The sequence below is a fragment of the Poecilia reticulata genome, chromosome 21, assembly GCF_904066995.2.
Source record: "Poecilia reticulata chromosome 21, P_reticulata-male-v2, whole genome shotgun sequence".
Classification (NCBI taxonomy): Eukaryota; Metazoa; Chordata; class Actinopteri; order Cyprinodontiformes; family Poeciliidae; genus Poecilia; species Poecilia reticulata.
In genome coordinates this window covers 705,837-732,486 of record NC_088850.1, presented here as the reverse complement: position 1 = coordinate 732,486, position 26,650 = coordinate 705,837, and the positions used below count along the sequence as shown (strand labels likewise).

At 47.6% G+C, this 26,650-nt stretch overlaps 1 protein-coding gene across 2 annotated transcripts; it reads left to right on the top strand.

Moving 5' to 3' along the window:
• The first annotated feature begins 3,923 nt into the window (after nucleotides 1-3,923).
• pex7 (peroxisomal biogenesis factor 7) lies at nucleotides 3,924-26,639 on the top strand. Of its 2 annotated transcripts, XM_008397036.3 has the most exons (11): nucleotides 3,925-4,113; nucleotides 4,656-4,776; nucleotides 5,506-5,563; nucleotides 6,220-6,370; nucleotides 6,453-6,530; nucleotides 6,607-6,715; nucleotides 14,975-15,081; nucleotides 15,225-15,338; nucleotides 16,704-16,759; nucleotides 22,804-22,903; nucleotides 26,370-26,639. In XM_008397036.3, the coding sequence occupies exons 2-11, from the start codon at nucleotides 4,662-4,664 to the stop codon at nucleotides 26,436-26,438; spliced, it is 957 nt and encodes a 318-aa protein (XP_008395258.1). In that variant the 5' UTR covers nucleotides 3,925-4,113; nucleotides 4,656-4,661; the 3' UTR covers nucleotides 26,439-26,639. The 2 variants fall into 2 exon arrangements, with proteins under 2 accessions (XP_008395260.1, XP_008395258.1); XM_008397038.3 differs by lacking the exon at nucleotides 16,704-16,759 and having other exon boundaries at nucleotides 3,924-4,113.
• Nucleotides 26,640-26,650: the final 11 nt, after the last annotated feature.

Sequence of the window (26,650 nt, the reverse complement as noted above, 5' to 3'; positions counted from 1 at the left end):
CTCACCTCAGCAAAGCATTTCTTTACATTTGTTCCCTAAATCTGAGCCCAGAGTAAAAATCAAAAGTAAGACTTAATTTAGAGCTACTTTTAGCTTAGCGCGCTGCTTTGAATCATTTAGCGCACTTAGCTTCCCCTAAATTAATTGTTCAGTTTCAGTTGGATAAAGTTCAACATCTGTGTTTAAGGTTTGGTTATTGACGTTTCATGCTCTTATTTTGAAGTCTGTTTGCACGGCAGTTCCGTTTCCTGTCCTAACTTCTCCTTTTTCCTTTAAACAAACATTATTGAGCAAAAGGCAAAAATGTTGCGAACAAATGAGAAACGGAGGAGCAGATTCTTACACCAACCACCAGGTGGCGCATCCGGTCACTGCAGGTAAAAATAAAAACATTTTCCACCAGAAAACTCTGAAATTTACCAGAAAGAAACAACAAGGTCGTTTCTGAGTCAGGAGAGAAAAACATTTCTGAGATTAACCTTTGAAAAGAGTTTAAAAAATAACATCTTTTAGAAAATTCAGATATTTTTAGCTCAATCTCAGAAGATTTCTAGGAAAATTATGGATATTTGTGAGGTTTAAAATAATAACACATTTTCAACATTTGAACATTTTTAAAGTTTCAAAAGTCAAAATGATAAACTTTTCACTTTTCTTCTCCGCTGTGGCTCCGCATAAAACCAGCTGCGTTAATGAAGCAACATGAATTTAGCGTTTTAGCATTAGCTTTTGCTAAAGCACGGTGGTTTAGCGTTAGCAGAGCTAATGTTTATGATTAGCGCAGCTAGCTTTACAGTTAGCACTGGTAACATATTTACAAGAATCTTTATTTTAAAACTCAGCGTTTCTCAGCCGTTGGTTCGTCTCGGCCGAAGCGGATCCGCCCTGAACAGAACCGAGGAGGAACCGGAACCGGTACCGGCACCGGCCCGCCGCTCGCTGCGCTAATGTTGACATTCATGGTGCTTTAGACGGAGGAGTGGGTGTGGGAAAGACACACACACACACACACACACACACACACACACACACACACACACACACACACACACACACACACGGTCAGTTCTCCCAGTGCTTCAGCTTCAAAATGCTCTGCTGGAAAAATTATTTGAGTGAATTTATTTTGAAATGTGTCAGCTGATCATGACGTCACGAGTCTTTCTGCGGATCCGCCGCTCTCCCCGGGTTGTCATCATAAATCCTCCTTTTCCTTCTGCAGAGCCACGACAGACTCTGGTTCCCGTTGCCATCCGTCAGTCCAGCTCTTCGGACGAAACTTTGACTAAGCCGCTGGTTAAAATCGGCATGAATCCAAATGAAGGTTTTGGATGTGCAGAAATGGAACAGAGCGAATCTGAGTTTAACAGGAAATGATCCAGAAATAGAAATTTAAATAATTTATGTTATGAAAAGTGTTTTTTCCCTTTAAATCCATTTTTATTTCCATATTTTCACACATTTTCCTCCTAAAATGATCTAATCTCATGATGAATGCAGAATGCTAGCAGCCATTGTTAGCATTGTTGAAGCTTTGGGCAGTTGCCCAGGGCTGCATATGAGGGGGGGGGGGGGGGGGTTGAGGGAAAAATAAAACAGAATCTTTTCAACTCTTTGCTCAACTAGAGGTGACTAAAGATACATTTAAGCTTTTAGCATCAAGCTAATAAAAATAAACGTGGAAAGTATCAGGAAACTGATGAATAAACCAAGAAGAGAGTTTCCTGATGCTAAATGACTAAAGTTCTGCAGAAGCAGCTTCACTGGTGACGTCCCGCTGCATCGGCTCGGCTCCGGACATTTAGGTGTCTTTTTCCTGCCTGAGTGGAAAAAAAATCCTGGAAATTTTCCTCTGACGTCGATCGGATACCAAACTGGAAGAACGAGGAACATGGAGACTCAGTTCTGGTTTCTACCAGAGTAAAATGTTTCATGTTTATGATTATTACCAAGTCAAAGTCGCTAAAGATGAATTATTCTCAGGCTTTGCTTGTTTTTCCACCAATCAGAACGCTCCGTTTTTATCATTTAGAAAATCTGGCATATAAAGAGTTTGGTGAAAATAAAAACATTAAAAATGCGTTGAGAAGCAGAATAATGATGTTTTATTCCGGTACCATCAGAACCTGAGGAGAAGCTGCTGTTTACGGGTCAGAACCTCAGCCACGGACCGGAGGCTGTTGGTGTGTTTCTGCGCTGAAAGACGGCTTCATTCCCCGGTTCTGCTCACAGAGGTCAGCAGAGGTCGCACAGAACGACAGTCACCTTCAGACCTGGTGAGGAGGCTGACCCAAGATGATCTGCCTGATCCAACTGCAGCTGCTGTCCACTGCAAGCGGCTTCATCACAGATGCATGATGGTCATTTCTATCGATGCCTGTTCCAGTCCAACCCGCCGCAGCATCAGCGTCGCAGCGCATGCAGTCACATGCAAACCGGACACGCCGTCCAATGCGGTGGCCAGTGAGATGCATCCCGGACGAGCCCCCAGTTTATCATGAACCTGGTTCATGATAAAAGCTAGCGGTTCTGGTTCTGGTCCACCGCTAGCTAGAAGGTTAGCAGCATAGCCCTAAAACACTAATCACAAGCGTCAGGTCCGTGTGGTACAATGTGGTACTAAACTAATGCTAAGGTGCTACTACACAATAGTAATCAGTGGACGCTAATGCTAAATGCTATCAATACAGTTTTTAATGGAAACTAACAATAAAAAGTGCCACACCAGTTACGTTAACGGACTTCAAATTAAGAGCATGAATATAAACTTCTTGTTGTTTTTATGTCTTTTCTTAACAGTTTACAATCAAACTTCAACACAGATGTTGAACTTTATTCAACTGGAAGTTTATAAAACAGCCAAGAAGTTCAGCTCTTTAGAATCTATGTGGGGAAATTAATTTAGACTCTCTGCAAGTCTCCAGCCTCCGCCTGCTTTTCCCAGGCTGCGCTCCCAGGGTGGTTTGACCTGACTCTCTGCCCCGCGCTGCAGGGACACAGCGTCTCATTGTAGCCGGGCCCACGCCGCTCCTCCAACATGGAGGTCAAGCAGCAGGACAGGAGTCGCATCTGATGTTGAGCAGAGAAGCCTGGCTTCATTTTATTCTACTGGAAATAAAGTAGAAACGTTCCAGAAGGGAGGAGCTGCAGCCAAGCTGTTGTGCTGACATGAATCCACCTCTGCTTTCTGTAAACTGGACTCTTCAGCTGCTGCTGCATGAAGGACAAACACATTTATGGGGTTTTGGTCCCGACAAAGATTTATAAATGAGTTTCATTCAAGGCAGCTTCCCCTTTCAGCTGAATTTAGGGGAAAAGACATAAAAACAACTTTTCATCCTGTTGAATAAATGTTCTCTCTCTTACTGTTGGCCAGGAGGCGAAACTAAAACAGTCATTAAACCTCAAATCAACTTTTCTTTGGCAGATAAACTCTAAATCTGTTGCTTGGGGTGAAATCTTCATACTTCTTTACAAATTGTAACATTCTGGTGTAAATTTGTCTGAGGGGAATGTTTATATATAATTTTAATAATAATTTATTATTTACATGTGTATTTAAAATTAAAACATTTCAACTAACTATCTACCTGTCATGTAAAAGTAACATTTTGTTGATGTTTTCCCGTTTTCAGGAGGATTGTGGCTCTTTTGGCCCAACAGTTTTCTGAAAAGTCACATTTTAATGCCGGTGTTCTGATGTATTTCCCAGTTGGATAACTGCAAATTAATTAAACTTTATTCCTCAAATTACACCGCAGAGTTAAATAATAGAAAAACACCGACTAACGGACTAATTAATAATCAATTCTTCGTCTAATGAGATTCTGTAGATCTGCAGAGCCTCGGATTCATTGGTTTGGTGAAACGGCACCATCTAGTGGTAGAAAGAGAGATCGTCCTGAATGTCTCATCCGGGTTATCAAGTCAGCTGATCAAAACACGGAAGTGTTTGCAGCTGTGCGGCTTTTGGAGGATGTGAGCAGCACAGGGTCTGCTTACATGTGGAAAACTTCTTTTTGTTCATTTTAAATGGTTTTCATCACCGCTTAACGGTTAAAAGCGACGCTGGAGCGGAACCGGTGGTTCGGACGGACTTGGGATTTTTTTCTGGTATCAAACGCATTTCAGTTAATTATTGGTTATTTAAGATTAACGTTAGAAACATAAACCTGAGACTCGAATGATTTCAGCTGGAAAAAGTCATTGCCGTGTTTTCAGTGTATGTTCTGCGCAGCCGCAGTAAACTCAGCTTTGGGATCTGAAATACAACAAAAATAGTTTAAATAATTCTGCATTTTCTTGTTGTATTATTTACTGTAGTAGCAATTTAATGTAAATATGTATCATCTAATTGTTTGTTTTCTTAAAATACAGTTTTCTATTTTCTGTATTGTGGTTTTTAAAAGTGTATTTTGCCAAAATGTAATATTTATGTTACAGGCCTATTTTTATTTTTAAAAATTATTTACAAATTAATTTTGTACTCTGAATTCCTCCAGTTGCATCTTTTTGTGTTGAGGAAGAAATAAATAAATGCAAACATTATAAATGGACTAAGATTGAATAAAACATATGAAAAAGGTTTAATTCTGACATATGACGTGGATATTTTTTTCTTCCTCTGAACTTTAACGGTCTCCTCTCCTCCGCAGCATCTGATGACCACGATGAAGGTGTTTCGCTGTCCTGGTCGCCATGGTTACGCCGTGGAGGCGTCGCCGTTCCTCCCGAACCGACTGGCCTGCGCGGCGTCCCAGTTCTACGGGATAACTGGTCAGTGTGGAGAGACGCAGAACCTGGTTGAGATGCAGAGAAATGACTTGTACAAATATTTAAGATTAGATAATAATGGTTATTATTTCCATGAAAAGAAAGAATATAGAAAATGCTACATTAAAATACAAACTTCAATGTAAATCAGATTTGGTAAATAATATAAGTAAAAATAGTAGAAATGAGAAAAACATGAAGAAATCTGTTAAGCTGTGATAAAAACTATCAAACTCAAAATTAACAGTAAAATAAATTAATAAACACGAGTAAAATGACATTAAAAATGCAGATTATAACTAATGGAATAATAATTGTTAATATCCAATCCAACTTTATTTATAAAGCACTTTAAAACAACCACAGCTGATAGAAAGGGCTGTACATTAAAACATAATAAAAATAAAAACAACTCTTACAGTTTAAAAACGAAAACATACAATTTAAAACTAGATCCTGCTGGAGATGAAAGCCAAGTAAAATAAATGGGTTTTAAGACGAACTTTAAAACATAATGAAGAATAGAAAGTTACTGCAGACGGTCAGATGATTTTTAATACGACTGATTTCCTAATAAAATAAATATTTTAAATGAATATAAAAAGAAAATATGAAATCTAAATAAAACTAAATTAAATCAGTATCATTTATAAATGCATTAGTTTATATGCTTATATGAATGAATATAAGTATATAAACTCTATATTAATAATAATGTTCCTGTCTCTGCAGGTTCTGGTTCTCTGTTTGTTCTGGATCAGACTGAAACTGGGGTTGTTTTGGTGAGAAGGTAAAGTTTCTGGATTCTTTCCTTCATTTTTATCTTTTTACCACAAACAGGAAGTGCAGATGTGTCCAGATTCGAATGTGTAAAACTCATTATTTCGTTTTTTGTGGTGGCGAAACGCTGAAAACACACAGAATGAATGATGCAAAATCCAAAACACACACAGAAAAAATTTGAATGCAACAGAAAAACGCTGCAATCACAGGAAACGGAAGCAAAAGGGAAAACAAGCTACACACAGCAGAAGTCCTCCAGGCCACCAGGGGGAGTCTGGAGTCGGCCAGATTAGCTTCACAAATATGCTGCTGCTCTCTACGATTCTGAAAACCATGAAGGATAGAAAACCTTTTCCTTCTTCCACTCAACTTTCTTCTGGAATCCCGTCATTCTTGAGTTTGTAGTTCCAGATGAAGCGGTCGGCTCCCCCTGCTGGTCTGGAGGACTAATGTCTGTGGAGTCAGTTTGGAGCATTTGATTCTTGCTGATGTTTTTGCTTCCGTTTCCTGTTCTGGTGCATTTTAATGTTAGCTGCAGTTTGGCTCCTTTCAGCCACCGTAGTTTAACTTCCTGCTGACAAACTTTAATGTTCAGAGTTTCTGGGGGGATTCCAGAGAATTTATTGGGCTTGAGCTGCTTTGCTCTCTCTCTCCGTTTGTCAGCTGGCAGTGGGGTGACGGTCTCTTCGACGTTGCGTGGAGTGAAGCTAACGAACACGTCTTGGTGGCGGGAGGCGGCGACGGCAGCCTGCAGCTTTGGGACTCAGCCAATCAGAACGCTCCGCTGAGAGTGGCCAAGGAGCACACACAGGAGGTACGACACACACACACACACACACGCACACACACACACACACACACGCACCCTGCTGTGACTGACCGATGTGTGTGTGAAGGTTTACTCTGTGGACTGGAGTCAGACCAGAGCAGAGAACCTCATCGCCTCCGGATCCTGGGACCGCTGCGTTAAAGTGGTGAGGCTCCGCCTCTTTCTCAGAGGCCCCGCCCCTTTCTCTGAGGCTCCGCCCATAACACTCCTCTCTCCTGAAGTGGGACCAGAACCTTGGCCGCTCCCTCGCCACGCTCAGGGGTCACGAAGGGGTCGTCTACAGCTCCATCTGGTCTCCTCACATCCCAGGATGCATTGCTTCAGCCTCAGGTCAGCCGCCGCTCTCATTCTCCGTCAGGAATCCCAGAATTCCCAGCATTCAGCTGTGAAGGCTGTTGGTGCAGCTTAGGTTGTTGGAGGCTTTTGGCCACAGGGGGGCGCCGCTGCAGCGTCAACCTGAATCCGTCTGATCTGACAGAAAATCATTCCTGGGCTTAAATATGTTTCACTCATGAAATCTGAAAAGTGTGGCGTGCTCAGCTCTAGTTCGGGTTTCAGTGATTTTAGGCTTTTAGGTTTTCTTTTTTTAGAGCAGAATTCAGATCCCACCGGATCCATCCGGATCCCACCGGGTCCCACCGGATCCATCCGGGTCCCACCGGATCCATCCGGATCCCACCGGGTCCCACTGGATCCATCCGGATCCCACCGGGTCAGCGGAGCTGAACTGGGCTCTGGGTTTTCTAGAAAAACCCGGATCTGCTGTGAAAAGTCCCAGCTGAGCCTGAGGGATCCCGGCCCGACGGACCGGGATCCCTCAGGCTGGATTTAAAATAAAAAGTTTTTTTTCCCCCCAACATTTTATTTCTATCATGACTTTTTAATATTTAAATATATTAATTTGCTCCTTTTTCTGATTTTCATTATTTTTCCACTTTTTAATGTGATCAAAATACTTTGAAAAACTGAAATCACGTTTTTATTTCATCATTTCCTTCATTTCTATTTGCATTTTTTAATTTGTTTAATATTTCATCTTTTTTAGAAGAACAGCATTTTTCCTGTTTTTGTTTTTAATCTTTTTTTATTTGTTTATCTTTATTTTTTGGGTAAAAAAATATTTTCTTGTCTTTCTTGTTTTGAACCTTCATTTTTTCTTAAATCTGTTGGTGGGTTCTGGTCCGGTCGGGCTGGTTCTGTTTTGGACCTTGGAACCAGCCGGTGCAGCAGCAGAACCCTGAGACCCGGCGGCTCTTTGTGGACCCGACTCCGGCCGGTTCTGGTTCAGTTGAAACGGCGTCACATGGGTTTCTGGTCCCAACAGAACCGGCTGCGGCTCACGAGACGGCCGGCGACCCGGTTCCTCACAGACGCTGCTTTGTTCCTGAGCTTCTCTTAGGGTCTCAGTTCTGCCAGCTGATTATGAGGTCATGGCTACATGTAGCGAAGGTTAGCATGTAGCTTCAGCTGCTGGCTAAACGTGGATCATTCCCTGATCAGTGAGTCGTCGCCAAACAGTGTTTAGCTGAGGCTAACGCTAAATGCTAATCATGCTAACATTCGTTTCGCTTCAGGAAGTGATTCTTTGTGACAGCTTTCAGGTTTAGGTGGCGCAGCGTGTGCAGCTCCTCTCACCAGCTGATTAGAGGAGCTGCGCGACACGAAGCTGCCTTTTTGTCTTCGTTTCGCATGCTGTGGATTCGGTAACCTGGGAGATGTTTGAGTGAGCACCTGAACCTCTTACAAAGGAAAATGTCTAAGAATAAACGTAAGGGAGCACATGCTGCTAGCTCCGTTAGCATCGAGAACCAGCTAGCTTCGGAGAACATAACGGCCTGACTGTCAGGGTGTCACGATTACACTGAACGCCGGAGCCACTTTGAGGACGAACGTTTCCCTCCTACTGCTCACCTGCTCCAAGGTAAATGGTGACATCAGAGAAACGCTTTTCAGCGACTGAGCTGATGGTTGGGGAACCGGATCGAGACGCTGGAGAAAAAAGTCGACACCAGAATGGGTGAAGTTTGAAAGAGAAAATGGATCTGATCAGAAGGAACGTCTCAGTACCAGTCATCTCATGAACCGAGCTGCTGAAACGGAGGAGCTGCAACCGGAAGCGTCATGGACACGACGACCAGGAGGATGAAGGCGCTGGTTACAATCTACCAGGCTGCAATTCCCAAGGAAAACAGGACGCTGGTGTCCTTCATGGAGGACGCCCACCGCCTGGGCCCCATGACGAAGGATCGCAGCCTCCTACACCCACCGTCATCATCTTCAGCAGGTTCTTGTCCCGCCGGCTGCGTGATGCTGTCTGGAAAGCGGGAAAAAAATTCACAATTTCTGCACGACAACAAGCTCCGATTCACCGAAGATCTCTGCAAGTCCGACCGCAAGAAAAGAGACGACTCCTGGGTCCATTGGTAGCTGACAGAATGCAGAAACGCCTCCTTGGAGGGAGCCGCGCCTTTGTTGGGGGTAAAGAAACTCCTCTGACCCCTTCTGACCTCCTCTGACCCTCTCTGACCCTCTCTGACCCCCTCTGACCCTCTCTGACCCTCTCTGACCTCCTCTGACCTCCTCTGACCCTCTCTGACCCCCTCTGACCTCCTCTGACCCCCTTTGACCTCCTCTGACTGTCTCTGACCCCTTCTGACCCTCCTCTTACCCTCTCTGACCTCCTCTGATCCCCTCTAACCCCCTCTGACCCCTCTGATCCCCTCTGACCCCCTCTGACCTCCTCTGACCCCCTCTGACCCCCTTTGACCCCCTCTGACCTCCTCTGACCCCCTCTGACCCCTTTTGATCCCCTCTGACCCCCTTTGACCTCCTCTGACCCCTCTGACCTCCTCTGACCCCCTCTGACCCTTTTTGACCCCCTCTGACCCCGTCTGATCCCCTCTGACCTCCTCTGACCCCCTCTGACCCCCTCTGACCCCTCTGACCTCCTCTGACCCCCTCTGATCCCCTCTGACCCCCTCTGACCTCCTCTGACCCCCTCTGATCCCCTCTGACCCCCTCTGACCTCCTCTGACCCCCTCTGACCTCCTCTGACCCCTCTGATCCCCTCTAACCCTCTCTGACCTCCTCTGACCCCTCTGATCCCCTCTGACCCCCTCTGACCTCCTCTGACCCCCTCTGACCCTCCTCTTACCGTCTCTGACCCTCTCTTACCCTCTCTGACCTCCTCTGATCCCCTCTAACCCCCTCTGACACCCTCTGATCCCCTCTGACCCCCTCTGACCCCTTTGACCCTCCTCTGACCCTCTCTGACCCTTTCTGACCCCCTCTGATCCCCTCTGACCCACTCTGACCTCCTCTGACCCCCTCTGATCCCTCTGACCCCCTCTGACCTCCTCTGACCCCCTCTGACCCCCTCTGATCCCCTCTGACCTCCTCTGATCCCCTCTGACCTCCTCTGATCCCCTCTGACCCCCTCTGACCTCCTCTGACCCCTCTGACCCTCCTCTTACCGTCTCTGACCCTCCTCTGACCCCCTCTGATCCCCTCTGACCCCCTCTGATCCCCTCTGACCCCCTCTGACCTCCTCTGACCCCCTCTGACCCCCTCTGACCCCCTCTGACCCCCTCTGACCGTCTGACCCCCTCTGACCCCCTCTGACCCCTCTGACCTCCCGTTCTAAAGCCTCCAGGTGGTTATATGATGTTAGACGAGTGAGTCTCCAGTAATAACACCTGATTTGTTCAACAACCTTATTTTCCTCCATCTTTCACCAAGTTTCAGTTTCATGTTCTGACCGTTTATCCACTTTCTGCCCTTTAAGCGTTGAGCTGAAAGTTCTTGTTTCGCTCTGACAGCACAACGTTTCGCTCCGTAAGTCGGTGAACTCTATTTTTCTAGTTCTAATTTCTCCACTTTGTCTTTTGTTTCCCTTAAAGCCAGAGGGTCGTGTAGAAATGTCAACGCCTCGTTTCCGTCTGCTAACGAGATTAACGGTGACTTTGTCTTTTTCCAAGAAAGTCTCCACTTGTGATGATGTGAATGTCTGCAGCCTGATGATGTCACAGGGTTCAGGACGTGCAGCAGCTGTTTTTATTCTTCTTTAACCTTTGAGTGTTAAAGACTGAAGGACATTAATTATTAGAATTCATTGAAATGTTTGATCCTCAACATCTTTGGATACAATGAAAGAACTAAAAATATCAGTTTTTCCCATATTGAGAGTCGTGTAACATGGTCAATATGCTGATGCATTAAGAGGACGGCCTGCAGTGCTGATGATGCTAACTGGGTGGACGGCGCCGCGCTGCCCTGATGATGCTAACTGGGTGGATGGCGCCGCGCTGCCCTGATGATGCTAACTGGGTGGACGGCGGCGCGCTGCCCTGATGATGCTAACTGGGTGGACGGCGCCGCGCTGCCCTGATGATGCTAACTGGGTGGACGGCGCCGCGCTGCCCTGATGATGCTAACTGGGTGGACGGCGCCGCGCTGCCCTGATGATGCTAACTGGGTGGACGGCGCCGCGCTGCCCTGATGATGCTAACTGGGTGGACGGCGCCGCGCTGCCCTGATGATGCTAACTGGGTGGACGGCGCCGCGCTGCCCTGATGATGCTAACTGGGTGGACGGCGCCGCGCTGCCCTGATGATGCTAACTGGGTGGACGGCGCCGCGCTGCCCTGATGATGCTAACTGGGTGGACGGCGCCGCGCTGCCCTGATGATGCTAACTGGGTGGACGGCGCCGCGTTGCCCTGATGATGCTAACTGGGTGGACGACGCCGCGCTGCCCTGATGATGCTAACTGGGTGGACGGCGCCGCGCTGCCCTGATGATGCTAACTGGGGCTAACTGGTGGACGGCGCCGCGCTGCCCTGATGATGCTAACTGGGTGGACGGCGCCGCGCTGCCCTGATGATGCTAACTGGGTGGACGGCGCCGCGCTGCTCTGATGATGCTAACTGGGTGGACGGCGCCGCGCTGCCCTGATGATGCTAACTGATGCTAATCTTTATTTTCTTCTGTAACTTTAACCCTGAAAACTCCAGTCAAACTGTCCAAACTCTGTTTGCCGTCTTGGATGTAGAAGCACCAATATTCTCCTCACAGATGTATAATCTGGCATAACGAGGATATTCTATAAATCTGTCTGCACCGACTGCTGGATGATACTAATGTATGTAAGGCGGCTGTTTAACATCCGGGCTCAGTCAGTTCCTCTCAGTAGCTGCTGAGGATCCAGCTGCTGGTTCCTGGTCTGAGCTGCTGGTTCCTGGTCTGAGCTGCTGGTTCCTGGTCTGAGCTGCTGGTTCCTGGTCTGAGCTGCTGGTTCCTGGTCTGAGCTGCTGGTTCCTGGTCTGAGCTGCTGGTTCCTGGTCTGAGCTGCTGGTTCCTGGTCTGAGCTGCTGGTTCCTGGTCTGAGCTGCTGGTTCCTGGTCTGAGCTGCTGGTTCCTGGTCTGAGCTGCTGGTTCCTGGTCTGAGCTGCTGGTTCCTGGTCTGAGCTGCTGGTTCCTGGTCTGAGCTGCTGGTTCCTGGTCTGAGCTGCTGGTTCCTGGTCTGAGCTGCTGGTTCCTGGTCTGAGACGTGAATCATTAGTTCTGGAGCCAAACCCTCTGGGACGATGTGACGAGTCTAATACTTACAGTTTAAACTGCTTCTGACGAGAACAGCTGAGATTCGTTTTGTTGCTAAATACACATAAAAGCAAGTTCAGCAACAACAAACCTTTATTCTCCATCTTCATTAAAGAATTGAATATGTGCAATCGTCTCATTATGTCTTCTAATAATCCAAAAGCCACGAAAACTAAATTTATTACGTAAATGTAATATCTTGTAATTCTCTCTAGGTGATTTTCTTGTCACTGTATGTATAAAACCCAGCTGGTATATTTATTTTATTTACGTCTGTGTACAATGTCAATGTTTCAAATTTGCTTAAAAAAAAGAAAGTTTGTATAGTTTTGCTTTAGCGTTTCGGTCAGAAAACGTTCAGGACGTCATCAGATTTTAAACGGTTCACTGCAGCTGCAGCAATGCATTCTGGGTAGAGGGTAATACCCTCAGACAGTGTTTCATGTTTGTCTTGTTCTCTGTTGTTTTAGAAAAGTTAATGGGGGAGAAAGAGAACATGACAGGAAACGGAACTGCTTTGTAAACGGACTTCAAAATAAGAGCATGAATATAGATGTCTAACTACAGTACTTAGATAATTCATAACAGTTTATAACCAAAACTTTGACTCAGAGGAAAATGGCAAAGTAAATTAGTGCGTTAGAATTTATCTGGAAAAACTGAATTGGGGGAAGCTAAAGATTGCTAAGGTTAGCAGGAATGCTAAAGCGCAAAGCCTTCTGGGTCAAAGTGCAGGTCAAAGAGCAGCAGCGTCCCAATGAGCTGCCATCTTAAACACCTTAGCGCCGCTGTGTTGACCACTGCAGCCATCGACTGGACAGTCTGGAGCGGAAACACTGAAAACATCTGGAGATGTTTTTTACCGCCTGCTTAGCTTCACCAGAGCTTAAAATCTTTAAACTTCCTTCGGAATCCGACACATTTTGAGCATCCGGAGCTGCGTGTGTTTCCAGTCACTGGATTAAACTGATGGCGGTTTTGTTCCTGTGATTGTTCCGATGCCGCCCGCGCGGCGCGGCGAGGCGGATTAGCCGTGAAGGCGGCGCCGCCGCTGCGCCGCGGCTGGCAGCTTCCTGCTCACCTACACACTCGCTGCCATCCGCCTCAACGCCGCTCAGCTAATGAGATAAAGGCTGTTTCACAACATGCAGAGGAAAAAGAAGCGGGGATTATCTGCAGCAGAACAGGACGGATCAGGTGGGAGCTGCTCTGATTGGTCAGGATGATGACCGTCAGCCAATCAGAGCGCCTCCGTGTGGGACGGCTTTATCCTCAGATTTAATCTGTTTGCTCTTTTTACTTTAATCCATTTAGATCAGATTAAGCAGAGCATAGATGCCATGCAGAACATCATGAGTTTCAGCACAGCGGACTGAGACCAGAAGGTCAAAGGTCGAAGGTCTCCTCTGGCTCTACGGCCACTCTGTGCATGTAGACTTGAGTCTGCTCAGCTTCCTGTAGGCCGACGGCTAACAGGAAGCACACACCTCCAAACTGCACCCATCCCGGCTGTGCTGGTTGCTAGGCAACCGAGGGAAGGGGCGGGGTTTCCAGTCTTTTCCAGCGTCCAATCAGATCGATTAGAAATGAACCCAGACATGAAGCTACATGGCTGCTGTTAGCGATGTAGCTTTAGCATCTCTGGTTCCAACGAGAACCGCTAACCTCAGAGCCACGAAACGCCGCCTCAGCAAAAACAGGTGGAGGAAACGATTCTCCAGAGACGTGTGTGAGTGTGTGAGTGTGTGAGTGTAGGTGTGAGTGAGTGTAGGTAGGTGTGTGTGTGTGTGTTGTATGGTTCAAAACCGTCTCACCTCAGTGATGATAAAAGAAGCTGCTGATGCAGCACAGATAGCAGGTTTAACAGAGGACTAACACACACACACACACACACACACACACACACACACGCCCCAGGCCTGGTTCTGTGTGTGTGTGTGTGTGTGTGTGTGTGTGTTCTCCCAGCAGCGTCTCTGTGTGAGTGAGGAAGAGGAGCGACTGTAATGTTTAATCTGCTCTTTAACCTCCTCTGTGCAGCAAATGATCAGAAACTGATTAGTGCGGCTGACTGAAGCAGCTGAGAGTCGGGGTTGTTCTGATGAATGAGGGTTTCTAACATGGCGCCGCCTCAGGACTTCCTGCTGTCGACATGTTGAGCTTTTAGCTCTCAGTTCATGTCTAGAAATAAAAATCATCAAACTTTCAGAAACCGTGAAGCTTTTTGAGGTTTTATTCTCATTTATCTCAGTTTTTAAGATGATAGTTTAGTAATGGAGCGAAGCCCAACTGACCCGCCATGGCGGCAACTGTTTGGGGTCAGATGGGTTCATAAAACCAGAGAAACTTCACTGTTCAGTCTGTCGGAGAAACTTTACAACTTTTTCTGCTCCATCCTGCTTCATGTCTGACAGACAGGAAGCCACGCCCCTCTGGCTCTATCTATCTAAGCCACGCCCCTCCTGCTCTCTCTAAGCCACGCCCCCTGGCTCTCTCTAAGCCACGCCCCTCCTGCTCTCTCTAAGCCACGCCCCTCCTGCTCTCTCTAAGCCACGCCCCTCCTGCTCTCTCTAAGCCACGCCCCTCATGCTCTCTCTCTAAGCCACGCCCCTCCGGTGCTCTCTAAGCCACGCCCCTCCGTCTCTCTCTCTCTAAGCCACGCCCCTCTGGCTCTCTCTCTCTCTAAGCCACGCCCCCCGTTTCTCTCGGTCTCTCTCTAAGCCACGCCCCTTTGCAGCATCATGAGCCAGTCTTTGACCACGCCCCTTTAAGCCACGCCCCCTGTGGTTCTGTAATCCCTGCTCTCCGTGTTGCCTGGAGGTGAAAAGTTTAATCTCTCAGTTTCACTGCTGCAGCTGTGACGTCATCAGGAAGTTTTGTTGGATTATCCTGGAGGAAGTTTGAGGAGGAATTAATAATCTGTAATCCTGCGTCCCGTTATCGCTTTGGCTGTCCTGACGCGGTGCATGCTGGGTAAAACCTGCGTCTGCTTTCAGGCGACGGGACGCTCAGAGTCTGGGATGTGAAGGCCGCTGCGTGCCGATTGGCTGTTCCTGCTCACAAAGCTGAGATCCTGAGCTGTGATTGGTGCAAATACGACCAGGTGGGTCAGACACGACTAATCGATCACATAACTCTGTTTGATCACTGATCAGTTTAACTTGGTTTCATTTTCACCTGAAATTAACAGCAAAGTTAGAATAAAAATAATAGTTTTTAACTGGGATTATTTGAATCTGTTTGCAGAATCTGGTGGCTACAGGATCAGTGGACTGCAGCGTGTGTGTGTGGGACCTGAGGAACGTCACACAGCCCGTCAGTCAGCTGCTGGGACACAGCTACGCCATCCGCAGGGTCAAGGTACACACACACACACAGGCTCACACACACACACACACACACACACACACACACACACAGATCTGTCCCTCTACATCCAGCTGCCTCCAAGTGAGAAACAGTCTGTTGGTCCTGACAGCATCAAAACTCCCACTTTAATGGCCCAAATAGGGACAAACACAAACACACACACACATTCTGTGTCTGTGTGTGTGTGTGAGCCTGTGTGTGTGTGAGAGAGCCTGTGCGTTTGTGTGTGTGAGAGAGCCTGTGTGTGTGTGTGTGTGTGTGAGAGAGCCTGTGTGTGTGTGTGTGTGTGTGAGAGAGCCTGTGTGTGTGTGTGTGTGTGTGTGAGAGCCTGTGTGTGTGTGTGTGTGTGAGAGAGCCTGTGTGTGTGTGTGTGAGAGAGCCTGTGTGTGTGTGTGTGTGTGTGTGTGTGAGAGAGCCTGTGTGTGTGTGTGTGTGAGAGAGCCTGTGTGTGTGTGCGTGTGTGTGTGAGAGAGCCTGTGTGTGTGTGTGTGTGTGTGTGTGTGTGTGAGAGAGCCTGTGTGTGTGTGTGTGTGTGTGAGAGAGCCTGTGTGTGTGTGTGTGTGTGTGAGAGAGCCTGTGTGTGTGTGTGTGTGTGTGTGTGTGTGTGTGAGAGAGCCTGTGTGTGTGTGTGAGAGAGCCTGTGTGTGTGTGTGTTCTGCTCCTGTAGCAGCGCTTGTCGCAGCTCCTCTCAGCTCCTCTCAGCTCCTCTCAGCTCATTCTGGGCAGACAGACATCACCAATCAATCGATGAGACGATTCAACAACTCAGCCCAAATAAATCGATGGTCTCCTGATCCAGCAGGACTGAACTTCCTCCTCAGCCTTTCATCTCTTCTGGTTTCAAATCATTTTATTTGCTTTAATTAAATAACTTTAAAACTTACTGACAGCTTGAGTCAGCTTTTTATTTGTTGGATTATTTTATTTTATTTATTTTCTCATTCTTATTATTTTGAAACTAGAGTTTACGCTCGTTAATGGATCGGTTCTGGTGGTTCTGGTGGTTCTGACTGGCCAAATCAAGGGATCGGACCCGAAACAGATTAAACACAGAGCGGTTCAGAAGGTCCGGATCAGCGGAGCAACCAAAAGGTTCTGTCAGCGTTTCTGAACTGGGTTTAATGAGCAGAACCGCTGAGTCGGCACTCCGTCCTCTGGATCAGAACCGCTCTCCTGCCCCTCGCCTCAGAACCGACCGACCCAGAAGCTTCTCAGGCTGAAACTCCTCAAACGTTCCCCACGATGAAATCATCCAGGTTCTGCTCCGGGTTCGGTCAGATCCGGGTCTCTGCTCCAGAACCAGAAGATCCTGCTGGTTCTGCTGATCTCTAATCCCGCCTCCGGTTCTGTCCACAGTTCTCCCCGTTCAGTCGGACCGTTCTGGCCTCCTGCTCCTACGACTTCACCGTCCGGTAAGTTACGGGTCGTGTTTGGGTTCTGGTTCCGGTTCGGTTTTAGACGTCTGAAAGAACCGCAGCCTTTAAACCAGGGGTGTCCAAAGTGTGGCCCGTGGGCCATTTATGGCCCTTCAAATGATTTTATTTGGCGAAGCAAAAACTGTAAAAATGTTTCCAAAGTAGAAAAACTGACGACCAAAACAGAACCAGCAGCAGACTGGAGTTCTGTTCCGGTTCTGGATCCGACCAAAACAGAACCAGCAGCAGACTGGAGTTCTGTTCCGGTTCTGGATCCGACCAAAACAGAACCAGCAGCAGACTGGAGTTCTGTTCCGGTTCTGGATCCGACCAAAACAGAACCAGCAGCAGACTGGAGTTCTGTTCCGGTTCTGGATCCGACCAGCAGCAGACTGGAGTTCTGTTCCGGTTCTGGATCCGACCAAAACAGAACCAGCAGCAGACTGGAGTTCTGTTCCGGTTCTGGATCCTAATGACGCACCGGTTTCACTAAAACTGTTGTTTATTGAGCTGGTAAACTAAAATAACACATTTTCACACTTTAATTTAATAAAAGTGACCCGACTGTCGTAAATATTTTCCCTTCAGACGAAACAAAATAAATGTTTTAAAATTACTTCATTAATTTGGGATCTTATTTTGTCAAATGCAACTTTTTATTTTATTTATTGACTAATTAAATTACATAAATAATAATAAATATAATTCTTAACATATTTGTTAAGAATTAACATTATTATTATTATTAATTATTATTAATTGCTAATGAATTTATTTAACTCTTGAATTAAATGAATAAAATAATTGTATTTATTTCAACATTTCTACATCCAGTCTTTGTTTATTGATAAATAAAAATATAATTAAAGAGAAAACTTTAAATATGGAAACGTGAATTAAAAGCTGAACTAAGTTAAATAATGAAAGTTTTACTTATTGATCACTGATCAGTTTTCTCAGGTTGAATCATTTCAGCGTCATTTAAAGCTGTAATTGTTGGTTTATGATGGTGGCCTGATGAAACGCCGCCCGGCTGGTAGTTTGGTGTTTGGACTCCTCTGAGTGTTTGCTGTAGATGATTATTCAGCATTAATTTCCTGTTTAACAGTCACGCTGACTGACAGCAGCAGAGCCGCCCACTCGGCTCACAGCGTCACGCTCAGACTCACCATGACGGTTCGTTCTGCTCCAATCTGCACAGAACAAAGACGTTTTATAGTAAAGATGCAGTTAATTTAATTTTCCATTAATGCGGCGCTGTAGTGGCTCTTCAGACCCGATTCCGTCAGACTGAGTGGTCGTCCTCCGTTCTCCAGCCTGGTTGAAGGTTTCTCCCATGGTTTTCTTCTGATCAGCTGATCTGACACATTGAGGCGTTCCTAAAGTGAAGGGATGAACTGGCACGTGACCCGGTACCGAACGGTTCTGTCCAGGTCACAGAACCGTCCGGCTGGATGAAGAACCAGTTGGATGTAACAACCAGAACGTGTCTGCTCTCTGAAACCAGTGGACTAAAGTTCCTGAAGGTTGTGGAGAGTCTTCAGCGGCCAAACGTCCTTAGTGACGACACGCCGGCTACCGGTTGAATCGGCTCCATGTCCGCCGTCCGTTCAGCTTTGTCCTCGTCTCCCATTCAGAGGATCGGACAGGCGGACTGCTCAGGGGAACATCTTCCCTTCATAACAAACGGAGGTTTCTCCTGTTTTCTGACGCCCATCGAACGTCTGAATGGTTCTTTGAGTAAAAGCCAAGGCACACAGACCCGATCTGGCATCAATCAGAAATCTAGCCTGATGAGGTACACGACAGTTGGATCACGTTGAAGTCAACGGGATCTCGTTGGCCGTTAGCCATTCCCTGTGACTGCGTCTCTGACCGTCCAACCAAGAAAGACCTGAGGTCTACGTTCAATGAAACTACACAGGAACTTGATAGGAAGTGAGACGGTGTCCAGGTAAAACTCATGTGATTTGGATGAAAATACAAACTTTTACTCAGTGAACTTCCTCAGGGTGAGATCGTCGGACTGTGATCTTGTTCCAGCAGGTTTGAGTTTTACGGCCGGACCGGTTTGTGTTTTCGCCGGATGGTTTCCGGGACAAACTCTCGTGTGAAAACTCGATCCCACGAGTCTTATGGCCTGTTGAGGAACCTCCAAGTCGGATCCTGTATGTCAGGAAAAGATCGTGAAGAGTCAGAGGAAAGGGGAGAGGTTTGGTCTGAAGACTGATTGCTGTCTGAAAGTCTAAATGTCCCAAAGACGAGACAGTTTGACCTGTAAAAACAGGATTCTAGCCTCGACGGGGGACTCCAAGGACCTGCTGCTGTCCAAACGTTACAGACAGTTTGGCTGATGATGGATGAAGATCATCCGCTCGTGTTGTTCTGGAAACACGACGCCTGATGTTCCCTTTGAATCCAGCATGGTGTTTGCTTTAGGTAATCGTTTCCCTGCTGTTGTGTGAGTTTGCGCTCGTTGGCATTAATTTCCTGCCTAAGCTATAATCATAACAGCCTGCAGACACTAATATCCCATGGAAATGCTGGTTGTTTTCTCAGCGGTCGGTCTTTAGATCTCGGTCCGCATGCAGGTCCTGTCTGCTGTGACTGAACAGGTTTCATGTTAGCGGCACAAAGCGGCGGCTGGATGGACGGTTCCACTGAATGAAACACAAAAGATGTTCAATAATTACCTGGAATCTGCAAACAAAAGAGACTTTCAGCCTCCAACCTGGACTCATTGAACCTCCTTTCACATCATTTAATCACCTCAGCAGCTTCTGCTGCCTCCACTGTCATCCTTATTTCACTAAACATCACAGCTTTGCCTTCACTCCACATTTAACATCCAAATTACTGCTGATCAGGAATATGATCAGATATGATGATCAGAGATGTCTGTGGTTCTGATTCCCTCCTGGATCTGTTGCCTTCATCTCTAGCAAACTGATGGCTGGTTAGTAGCTGTTAGTCTGTAGGGTTGGATTAGTGGTTTACTAGTTAGTTTGGGTGGAGTGGGTTAGTCAGTCAGTTGGTTAGTCATGTGGTTTCTTGGATGGTCGATTTGTTGGTTGGCTTGTTAGTTGGTTGTTCGGTCGGTCGGATGGTCAGTCGGATGGAGGTCAGTCGGTTGGATGGTCAATCGGTTGGTCAGTCGGATGGTCAGTTGGATGGATGGTCAGTTGGATGGTCAGTCGGATGGAGGTCAGTCAGATGGATGGTCAATCGGTTGGTCAGTCGGATGGTCAGTCAGTCGGATGGTCAGTTGGTTTGTCAGTTGGATGGTCAGTCGGTGTCGGATGGTCAGTTGGATGGTCAGTTGGTTGGTCAGTTGGATGGTCAGTCAGTCAGATGGTCAGTCGGTGTCGGATGGTCAGTCGGATGGTCAGTCGGATGGATGGTCAGTCAGTCGGATGGTCAGTCGGATGGTCAGTTGGATGGTCAGTCAGTTGGATGGTCAGTTGGATGGTCAGTCAGTCGGATGGTCAGTTGGATGGTCAGTTGGATGGTCAGTCAGTTGGATGGTCAGTTGGATGGTCAGTCGGATGGAGGTCAGTCGGTTGGATGGTCAGTCAGTTGGATGGTCAGTCAGTTGGATGGTCAGTCGGTTGGATGGTCAATCGGTTGGTCAGTCGGATGGTCAGTCAGTCGGATGGTCAGTTGGTTGGTCAGTTGGATGGTCAGTCAGTCAGATGGTCAGTCGGTTGGATGGTCAGTCGGTGTCGGATGGTCAGTCAGTCGGATGGTCAGTTGGATGGTCAGTCGGTTGGATGGTCAGTCAGTCGGATGGTCAGTTGGATGGATGGTCAGTCGGTTGGATGGTCAGTTGGATGGTCAGTTGGATGGTCAGTCGGTTGGATGGTCAGTCGGTTGGTCAGTTGGATGGTCAGTCAGTCAGATGGTCAGTCGGATGGTCAGTTGGATGGTCAGTCGGATGGTCAGTTGGATGGTCAGTCGGTTGGATGGTCAGTCAGTCAGATGGTCAGTCAATCGGATGGTCAGTCGGATGGTCAGTCGGATGGTCAGTTGGATGGTCAGTCAGATGGATGCTCAGTCGGTTGGTCAGTCGGATGGTCAGTCAGTCGGATGGTCAGTCGGATGGTCAGTCGGTTGGATGGTCAGTCGGTTGGATGGTCAGTCGGTTGGATGGTCAGTTGGATGGTCAGTCGGTTGGATGGTCAGTCGGTTGGTCAGTTGGATGGTCAGTCAGTCAGATGGTCAGTCGGATGGTCAGTTGGATGGTCAGTCGGATGGTCAGTTGGATGGTCAGTCGGTTGGATGGTCAGTCAGTCAGATGGTCAGTCGGTCGGATGGTCAGTCGGATGGTCAGTCGGATGGTCAGTTGGATGGTCAGTCAGATGGATGCTCAGTCGGTTGGTCAGTCGGATGGTCAGTCAGTCGGATGGTCAGTCGGATGGTCAGTCGGATGGTCAGTTGGATGGTCAGTCAGTGGGTCTGACACCCTGCTGGTAGAAAATGTTTTCCGTTTTGTGCTGTCGTCCCTCCAGCCCAGTGAATCTGATCGTTGCTCAGCAAGGCAGAGATGAACGCTGCAGCAGGGAGGCTTCATGCTGCAGCAGGGAGGCTTCATGCTGCAGCATGGAGGCTTCGTTATGGTTCCTCTGAGCGGCACTATGACAGAAACGCTTCTGTATTTCTGTCCACTGCATCCATTAAGCCAGAAACTGATCTGCTCTCTGGTTACTAAGTGTGAGTCTGTTAGCGACACGTTGCTGCTCGTCCAAAGGAATCGAACCAACAACCAGAGACCAGATCAGCTCCCTGCCTGATGGATGACAGACTGAAGCTCAGCTCCATCCAGCAGCCTGAGCTGTTGCTCTGCTTCACTACGTCACCATTTAGTGGAATAAAATGTTGCTGAGCCAAAAAACAGGCTGAGATTTACACCAACGACTCAATCAGTCAGGAGGAGAACCTCTGAGCCACACACTCATCTGTGTGTGTGTGTGTGTGTGTGTGTGTGTGTGTGTGTGTGTGTGTGTGTGTGTGTGTGTGTGTGTGTGTGTGCGCGCGCACGCGGTGGTTCCAGAATTAATACTGCCCTAATGGAGCCCATTGAAACCTGCAGCCCCCCTCTCTGGTCTGAAAATGATTTAATTGCATTTGCAAAGTGGATGAGTCTGGAGGGAGTGTTTGCTGCGTCAGGACACACACACACACACACACACACACACACACACACACACTCTCTCACTCTGTCAGGCCCAGGAAGAGAAACGGTCTTTCAATTAGCCTGATTGGCTGCCTGAGCTGCAGCTTCACTGCCTCTTTGCTCTCATGTCTTTATTCCATAACCAGGTTTGGTGGACAATCGTCTTCCCCGCTGTCCCCACATGTCTCCTGGTCCATGTCCCTCTGTGTCTCCTGGTCCGTGTCCCTCCATGTCCCCTGGTCCGTGTCTCCTTGTCCCTGTCCCCTGGTCCATGTCTGTCCCTGTCCCCTGGTCCATGTCTGTCCCTGTCCCCTGGTCCGTGTCCCTCCGTGTCTCCTGGTCCGTGTCCCTCCGTGTCTCCAGGTCCGTGTCCCTCCGTGTCTCCTGGTCCGTGTCCCTCCATGTCCCCTGGTCCGTCTCTGAGCGCGGTGAGGCTAGCATTAGCTCGGTGTAAACGCTAACGCAGTCAGAGGTCAACGCTCGGTTACTCAATGCAGCCGCCGTTGTTGTAGTTTCCTGGTTTTAGCTCCTTCTCTTCAGTGTATCGATCAGTTTTATCATAAATGTTTCAGTTTATATTTTAAAGTTCTAGTAAGTCAGGAGCCTAATGGAGAGCAGATCATCTCCTTCAGTTTCATCAAACAACCAAAGAGAATCTGAATTGTGTCAAATCAGGAAAAGCTTTTGCTCAGAGGAACATGAATCACCAGGAAACCTGCAGTTATTCTCCTGTTTCTACATCACAGTCTGGAGTTTTCCAGAGCCAATCGATTGGCAGAATAAACTTCCTGGAGGTTTCCCGGCTTCCCGCCGTCGTCCTGCTGCTCTCTTCCCGCCCCCCCCTCAGGGTTTGTGTTTTTGTCCTCAGGTTTTGGGACTTCGGCAGACGTCAGCCTCTCCTGGACACAGTGGAGCATCACTCAGAGTTTGTCTGTGGATTGGACTTCAACCTGCACGTCCCTCACCAGGTGACCAGTTTATCCCTCTCACCCTCTTCACTTCCTGTTGTCGACCAACTAAAACACACCACCCATGAGGTTTCCATCCCTCTCTCCCTCCTCGGCTCGTTGTCTGGACTTTTCTTCCTCTGTAATAATAACTGATGGTGATGATAATCACTCATCTCTGACCTCCTCTGTCTTCATGACCTTTGGGGAACCTGAGGTGCGTTTTATCCAGTAGGCTGTTGCTAGGTAACCAAAGACTGAGTGAGGTAGTTGATGCTACATAGCTAGCTTAGCTAGCCTTAGGCGGCTAAAGCCTTTCCTCTGCCTACGTCTCCCAGAATGCCGTGCGGTTCTGGACCAAAGTTCAGTGTGATTATTGAATATTCTATGTTTTCTATGGATATTGATCACGTTTCTCTAACAATTGATATCGTTAATGTTTCATCACCCAGCCCTAAATATCCCACTCTTCATCATCATCATCTTCATCTTCCAGCCTGTAAATCTCTAAAATTGCGGCTGTTTCATGTCCTGACAGCATGAATGAAGTGAACTAAACGGTTCGGATCAACGGGAGTTTCCCTGATGTGGGAAAATCCTTCCTGTCAGCGCTCCGCTCTGAGTGTGTGTGTGTGTGTGTGTGTGTGTGTGTGTGTGTGTGTGTGTGTGTGTGTGTGTGTGTGTGTGTGAGTGTGTGTGAGGCTGAATTAGGGTCATCCATCACTCTGGCTGCTCAGAGCAGCGAGTCGTAAAGGCCTCTGGTGTCTCGTCCTGTTGTGGGTCTGGTCCAGGCTGCCGGGTCAGCCTGAGCTCAGAGGCTGACCATCAGGCGACGCAGATCAGCCTGCAACCAAACCAGCGTTTTATTGATCAGCCTGGATCAGAACCAGCGTTTTATTGATCCGATGGCAGGTTTCCATTTTCTGAGAAGCTGGATTTCAGGTTTTCTTTGAGCTGGAAGCAGAAACGAGTTTCACTTCTGGAGCAGATGAACCTTTAGCCACAGCGCTGAGCAGCATCATCCTCATCACGGCTAACTTCATCCTGATGATGATGATGAGCTGCATGTGTTGTTGGACTGAAGGGAAGAGATTCTACCTGAGCCTTTAAAAGAAGCTCATTTCCATAAACCTGACAGGAAGTTCAGACGGACGGTTAATCTCATCTTCATCTTTAGCTCCGTCTTTGACTGAAATCCTGGCCAGGGTTTGTTTTTCCAACCTTCATGTTTTCTCCTGTGACTGAATATGAATTCAGACTGGAGTTTTAAATGAAGCAAACAGTTTAACGCTGATGTACTGAGGGAATGTTCTGAACCATTAGTAGCTTTTAATTAACGCTTTTCTTTTTTGCCTGTAATTATTGGGAGACATTAAAGGTCTGTGTGGCTTTGAGCTCCTTGGCTTCGTTGCTTGTTAAAGTTGATGACAGAAGAGCCTCCGGTCCTGGAGTCACCAGTACAACCAGTATGACCAGCATTCAGACTGGAACTGGTCGTCTTGGCGCCCAGAAACGTTTGACTTTACAGAAATCTTTGTCCAAACCCATAGTTAGCATGCGGCTAGCGGCAGCCGTGGCAGCTAGCATGAGCTCGGCGTATGGAGCTAGCTTAGATTTAGTTTAAAAACTTCTCATTTTTAAATCTTTGTGATTTATGAAGACATTAATGTGACTTTTTATTGACCTTTAACAAACCAAATGTGCTTTTCAGGTGATTCCCAACCTCTTTATTAATGAATCATGCAGTCAGTCTGCTTTAAGTCGTTTCCATGGTTACAGTATAACCAGCGCGCCTGCTTCGCCGTTTTAAACGCCTCCAGGTTACAGACAGTTTTTACTCTGAAGAAGCTCCAGTCACAAAAACATAAAAAACTATTTATTCTAAAATAAAATCAGAGTAACTGTTTTCGTGCAGCTGGAAACAGGAACAGAAAGCAGAAGGTGGATTAAAGGCTCTGGCTACGTGATGAAAGCTGCAGCCAGCTAAAGCTAATGAGGCTGTTTGAAGGAAACCCGCTTCCAGCAGAACATTCAGTCCGTCCAACAGAACCAGAACAGAAAGCAGATAAACATCAGCGCTGCAGGCGGCGTCTGTCTGCTGATCGTCACGCTGGCAGCACAGTCATCACCGAACAATAAACACTAAAAACGCTCTGAATTACACTCTTATCGCTGCAGTGACAAACTGAAGGGTGGCAGAAAAACGTCTGATTTTAACCCGGATGTTTATCATTCAGACCTTTCAGACTGGTGGCCGCCGCTAGCCGGAAGCTAGCCGTGCTAACATTTACCTCAGCTAATGCTAACGCTGTGCCGACCGGGTCAGCAGCCGTTCCTTAGCGGGCCGAACAGGATCAGGTCCACCGTTCATCCTCCTCGGTCTCCATCTGCTCCGGTCCGGCCAGTTCTGCTCCGGTCCGGTCAGTTCTGCTCCGGTCCGGCCAGTTCTGATCCGGTCCGGTCAGTTCTGATCCGGTCCGGCCAATCCGGCCAGTTCTGCTCCGGTCCGGTCAGTTCTCAGTTCTGCTCCGGTCCGGCCAGTTCTGATCCGGTCCGGCCAGTTCTGCTCCGGTCCGGTCAGTTCTGATCCGGTCCGGTCAGTTCTGATCCGGTCCGGCCAATCCGGCCAGTTCTGATCCGGTCCGGTCAGTTCTCAGTTCTGCTCCGGTCCGGTCAGTTCTGCTCCGGTCCGGCCAATTCTGATCCGGTCCGGTCAGTTCTGCTCCGGTCCGGCCAATTCTGATCCGGTCCGGTCAGTTCTGATCCGGTCCGGCCAATCCGGCCAGTTCTGCTCCGGTCCGGTCAGTTCTCAGTTCTGATCCGGTCCGGCCAGTTCTGATCCGGTCCGGTCAGTTCTGCTCCAACACCAGGCGGTTCTGGTTTCCCTCTGTCGGGTCGAGGCGCTGAGCGGGAACCGGTTCATTTACTGCAGGAACCGGTTCATTTACTGCAGGAACCGGTTCATTTACTGCGCTGTCAGGCCTGAAACCTGGAGGTGACGTAAATAACCCAAACTAAGCTGCTGTTTGTTACGTCACGTCTTTAGCGCTCATGGCCTTCAGTTTGTTTTATTTTGTACAATATATGGTTGACTCAGTTTTTGATTTGATGCTTTTATTTTGAAGAGACAACTTCCGCTTCCGGCAGCCTAACGACAGAGATGCAACAACGTGTTAAAATGTCTTATTAGCCTCGATGGAGTGAAACTCCGGGTTTACCTGCAGTAACCTGGCTGTTCACCAGTAGAGCCACAATCCTTCATGTGGGAGGAGCTGCTGAAGATGACCTCTGACCTCCAGAGCCTCATGAAGCCGGTTCCTCAGTGGACGAAAGTCTGAGAGCAGAGAGACAGACCAGGCGTTTATTTTTAGCTGCTGAAAGTGCTGGACAAATAAAATCTGATGGATTGATTGATTGATTGATTGATTGATTGATTGATTGATTGATTGATTGATTGATCAGTTACTGCAGCTGTTTGGTTCTGCAGGTGGTGGATTGTTCCTGGGATGAGACGGTGAAGATCTACTCACCGTCCTGCCTCGCTGCAGCACCATAACACACACACACACACACACACACACACACACACACACACACACACACCGCTGGGCGTCTTCCGGACAGTGGGCGGTCCTTCCGGCTGGATTTGAGCTCCTATTGGCTGATTGGACTCTGAGTTTGAGACGTGAAACCTAATTATAAAGTGTTTTATGTAAATGATGTTTATGATTAAATAAATATTTTCTTCATCATCCAGCATCATTTCAG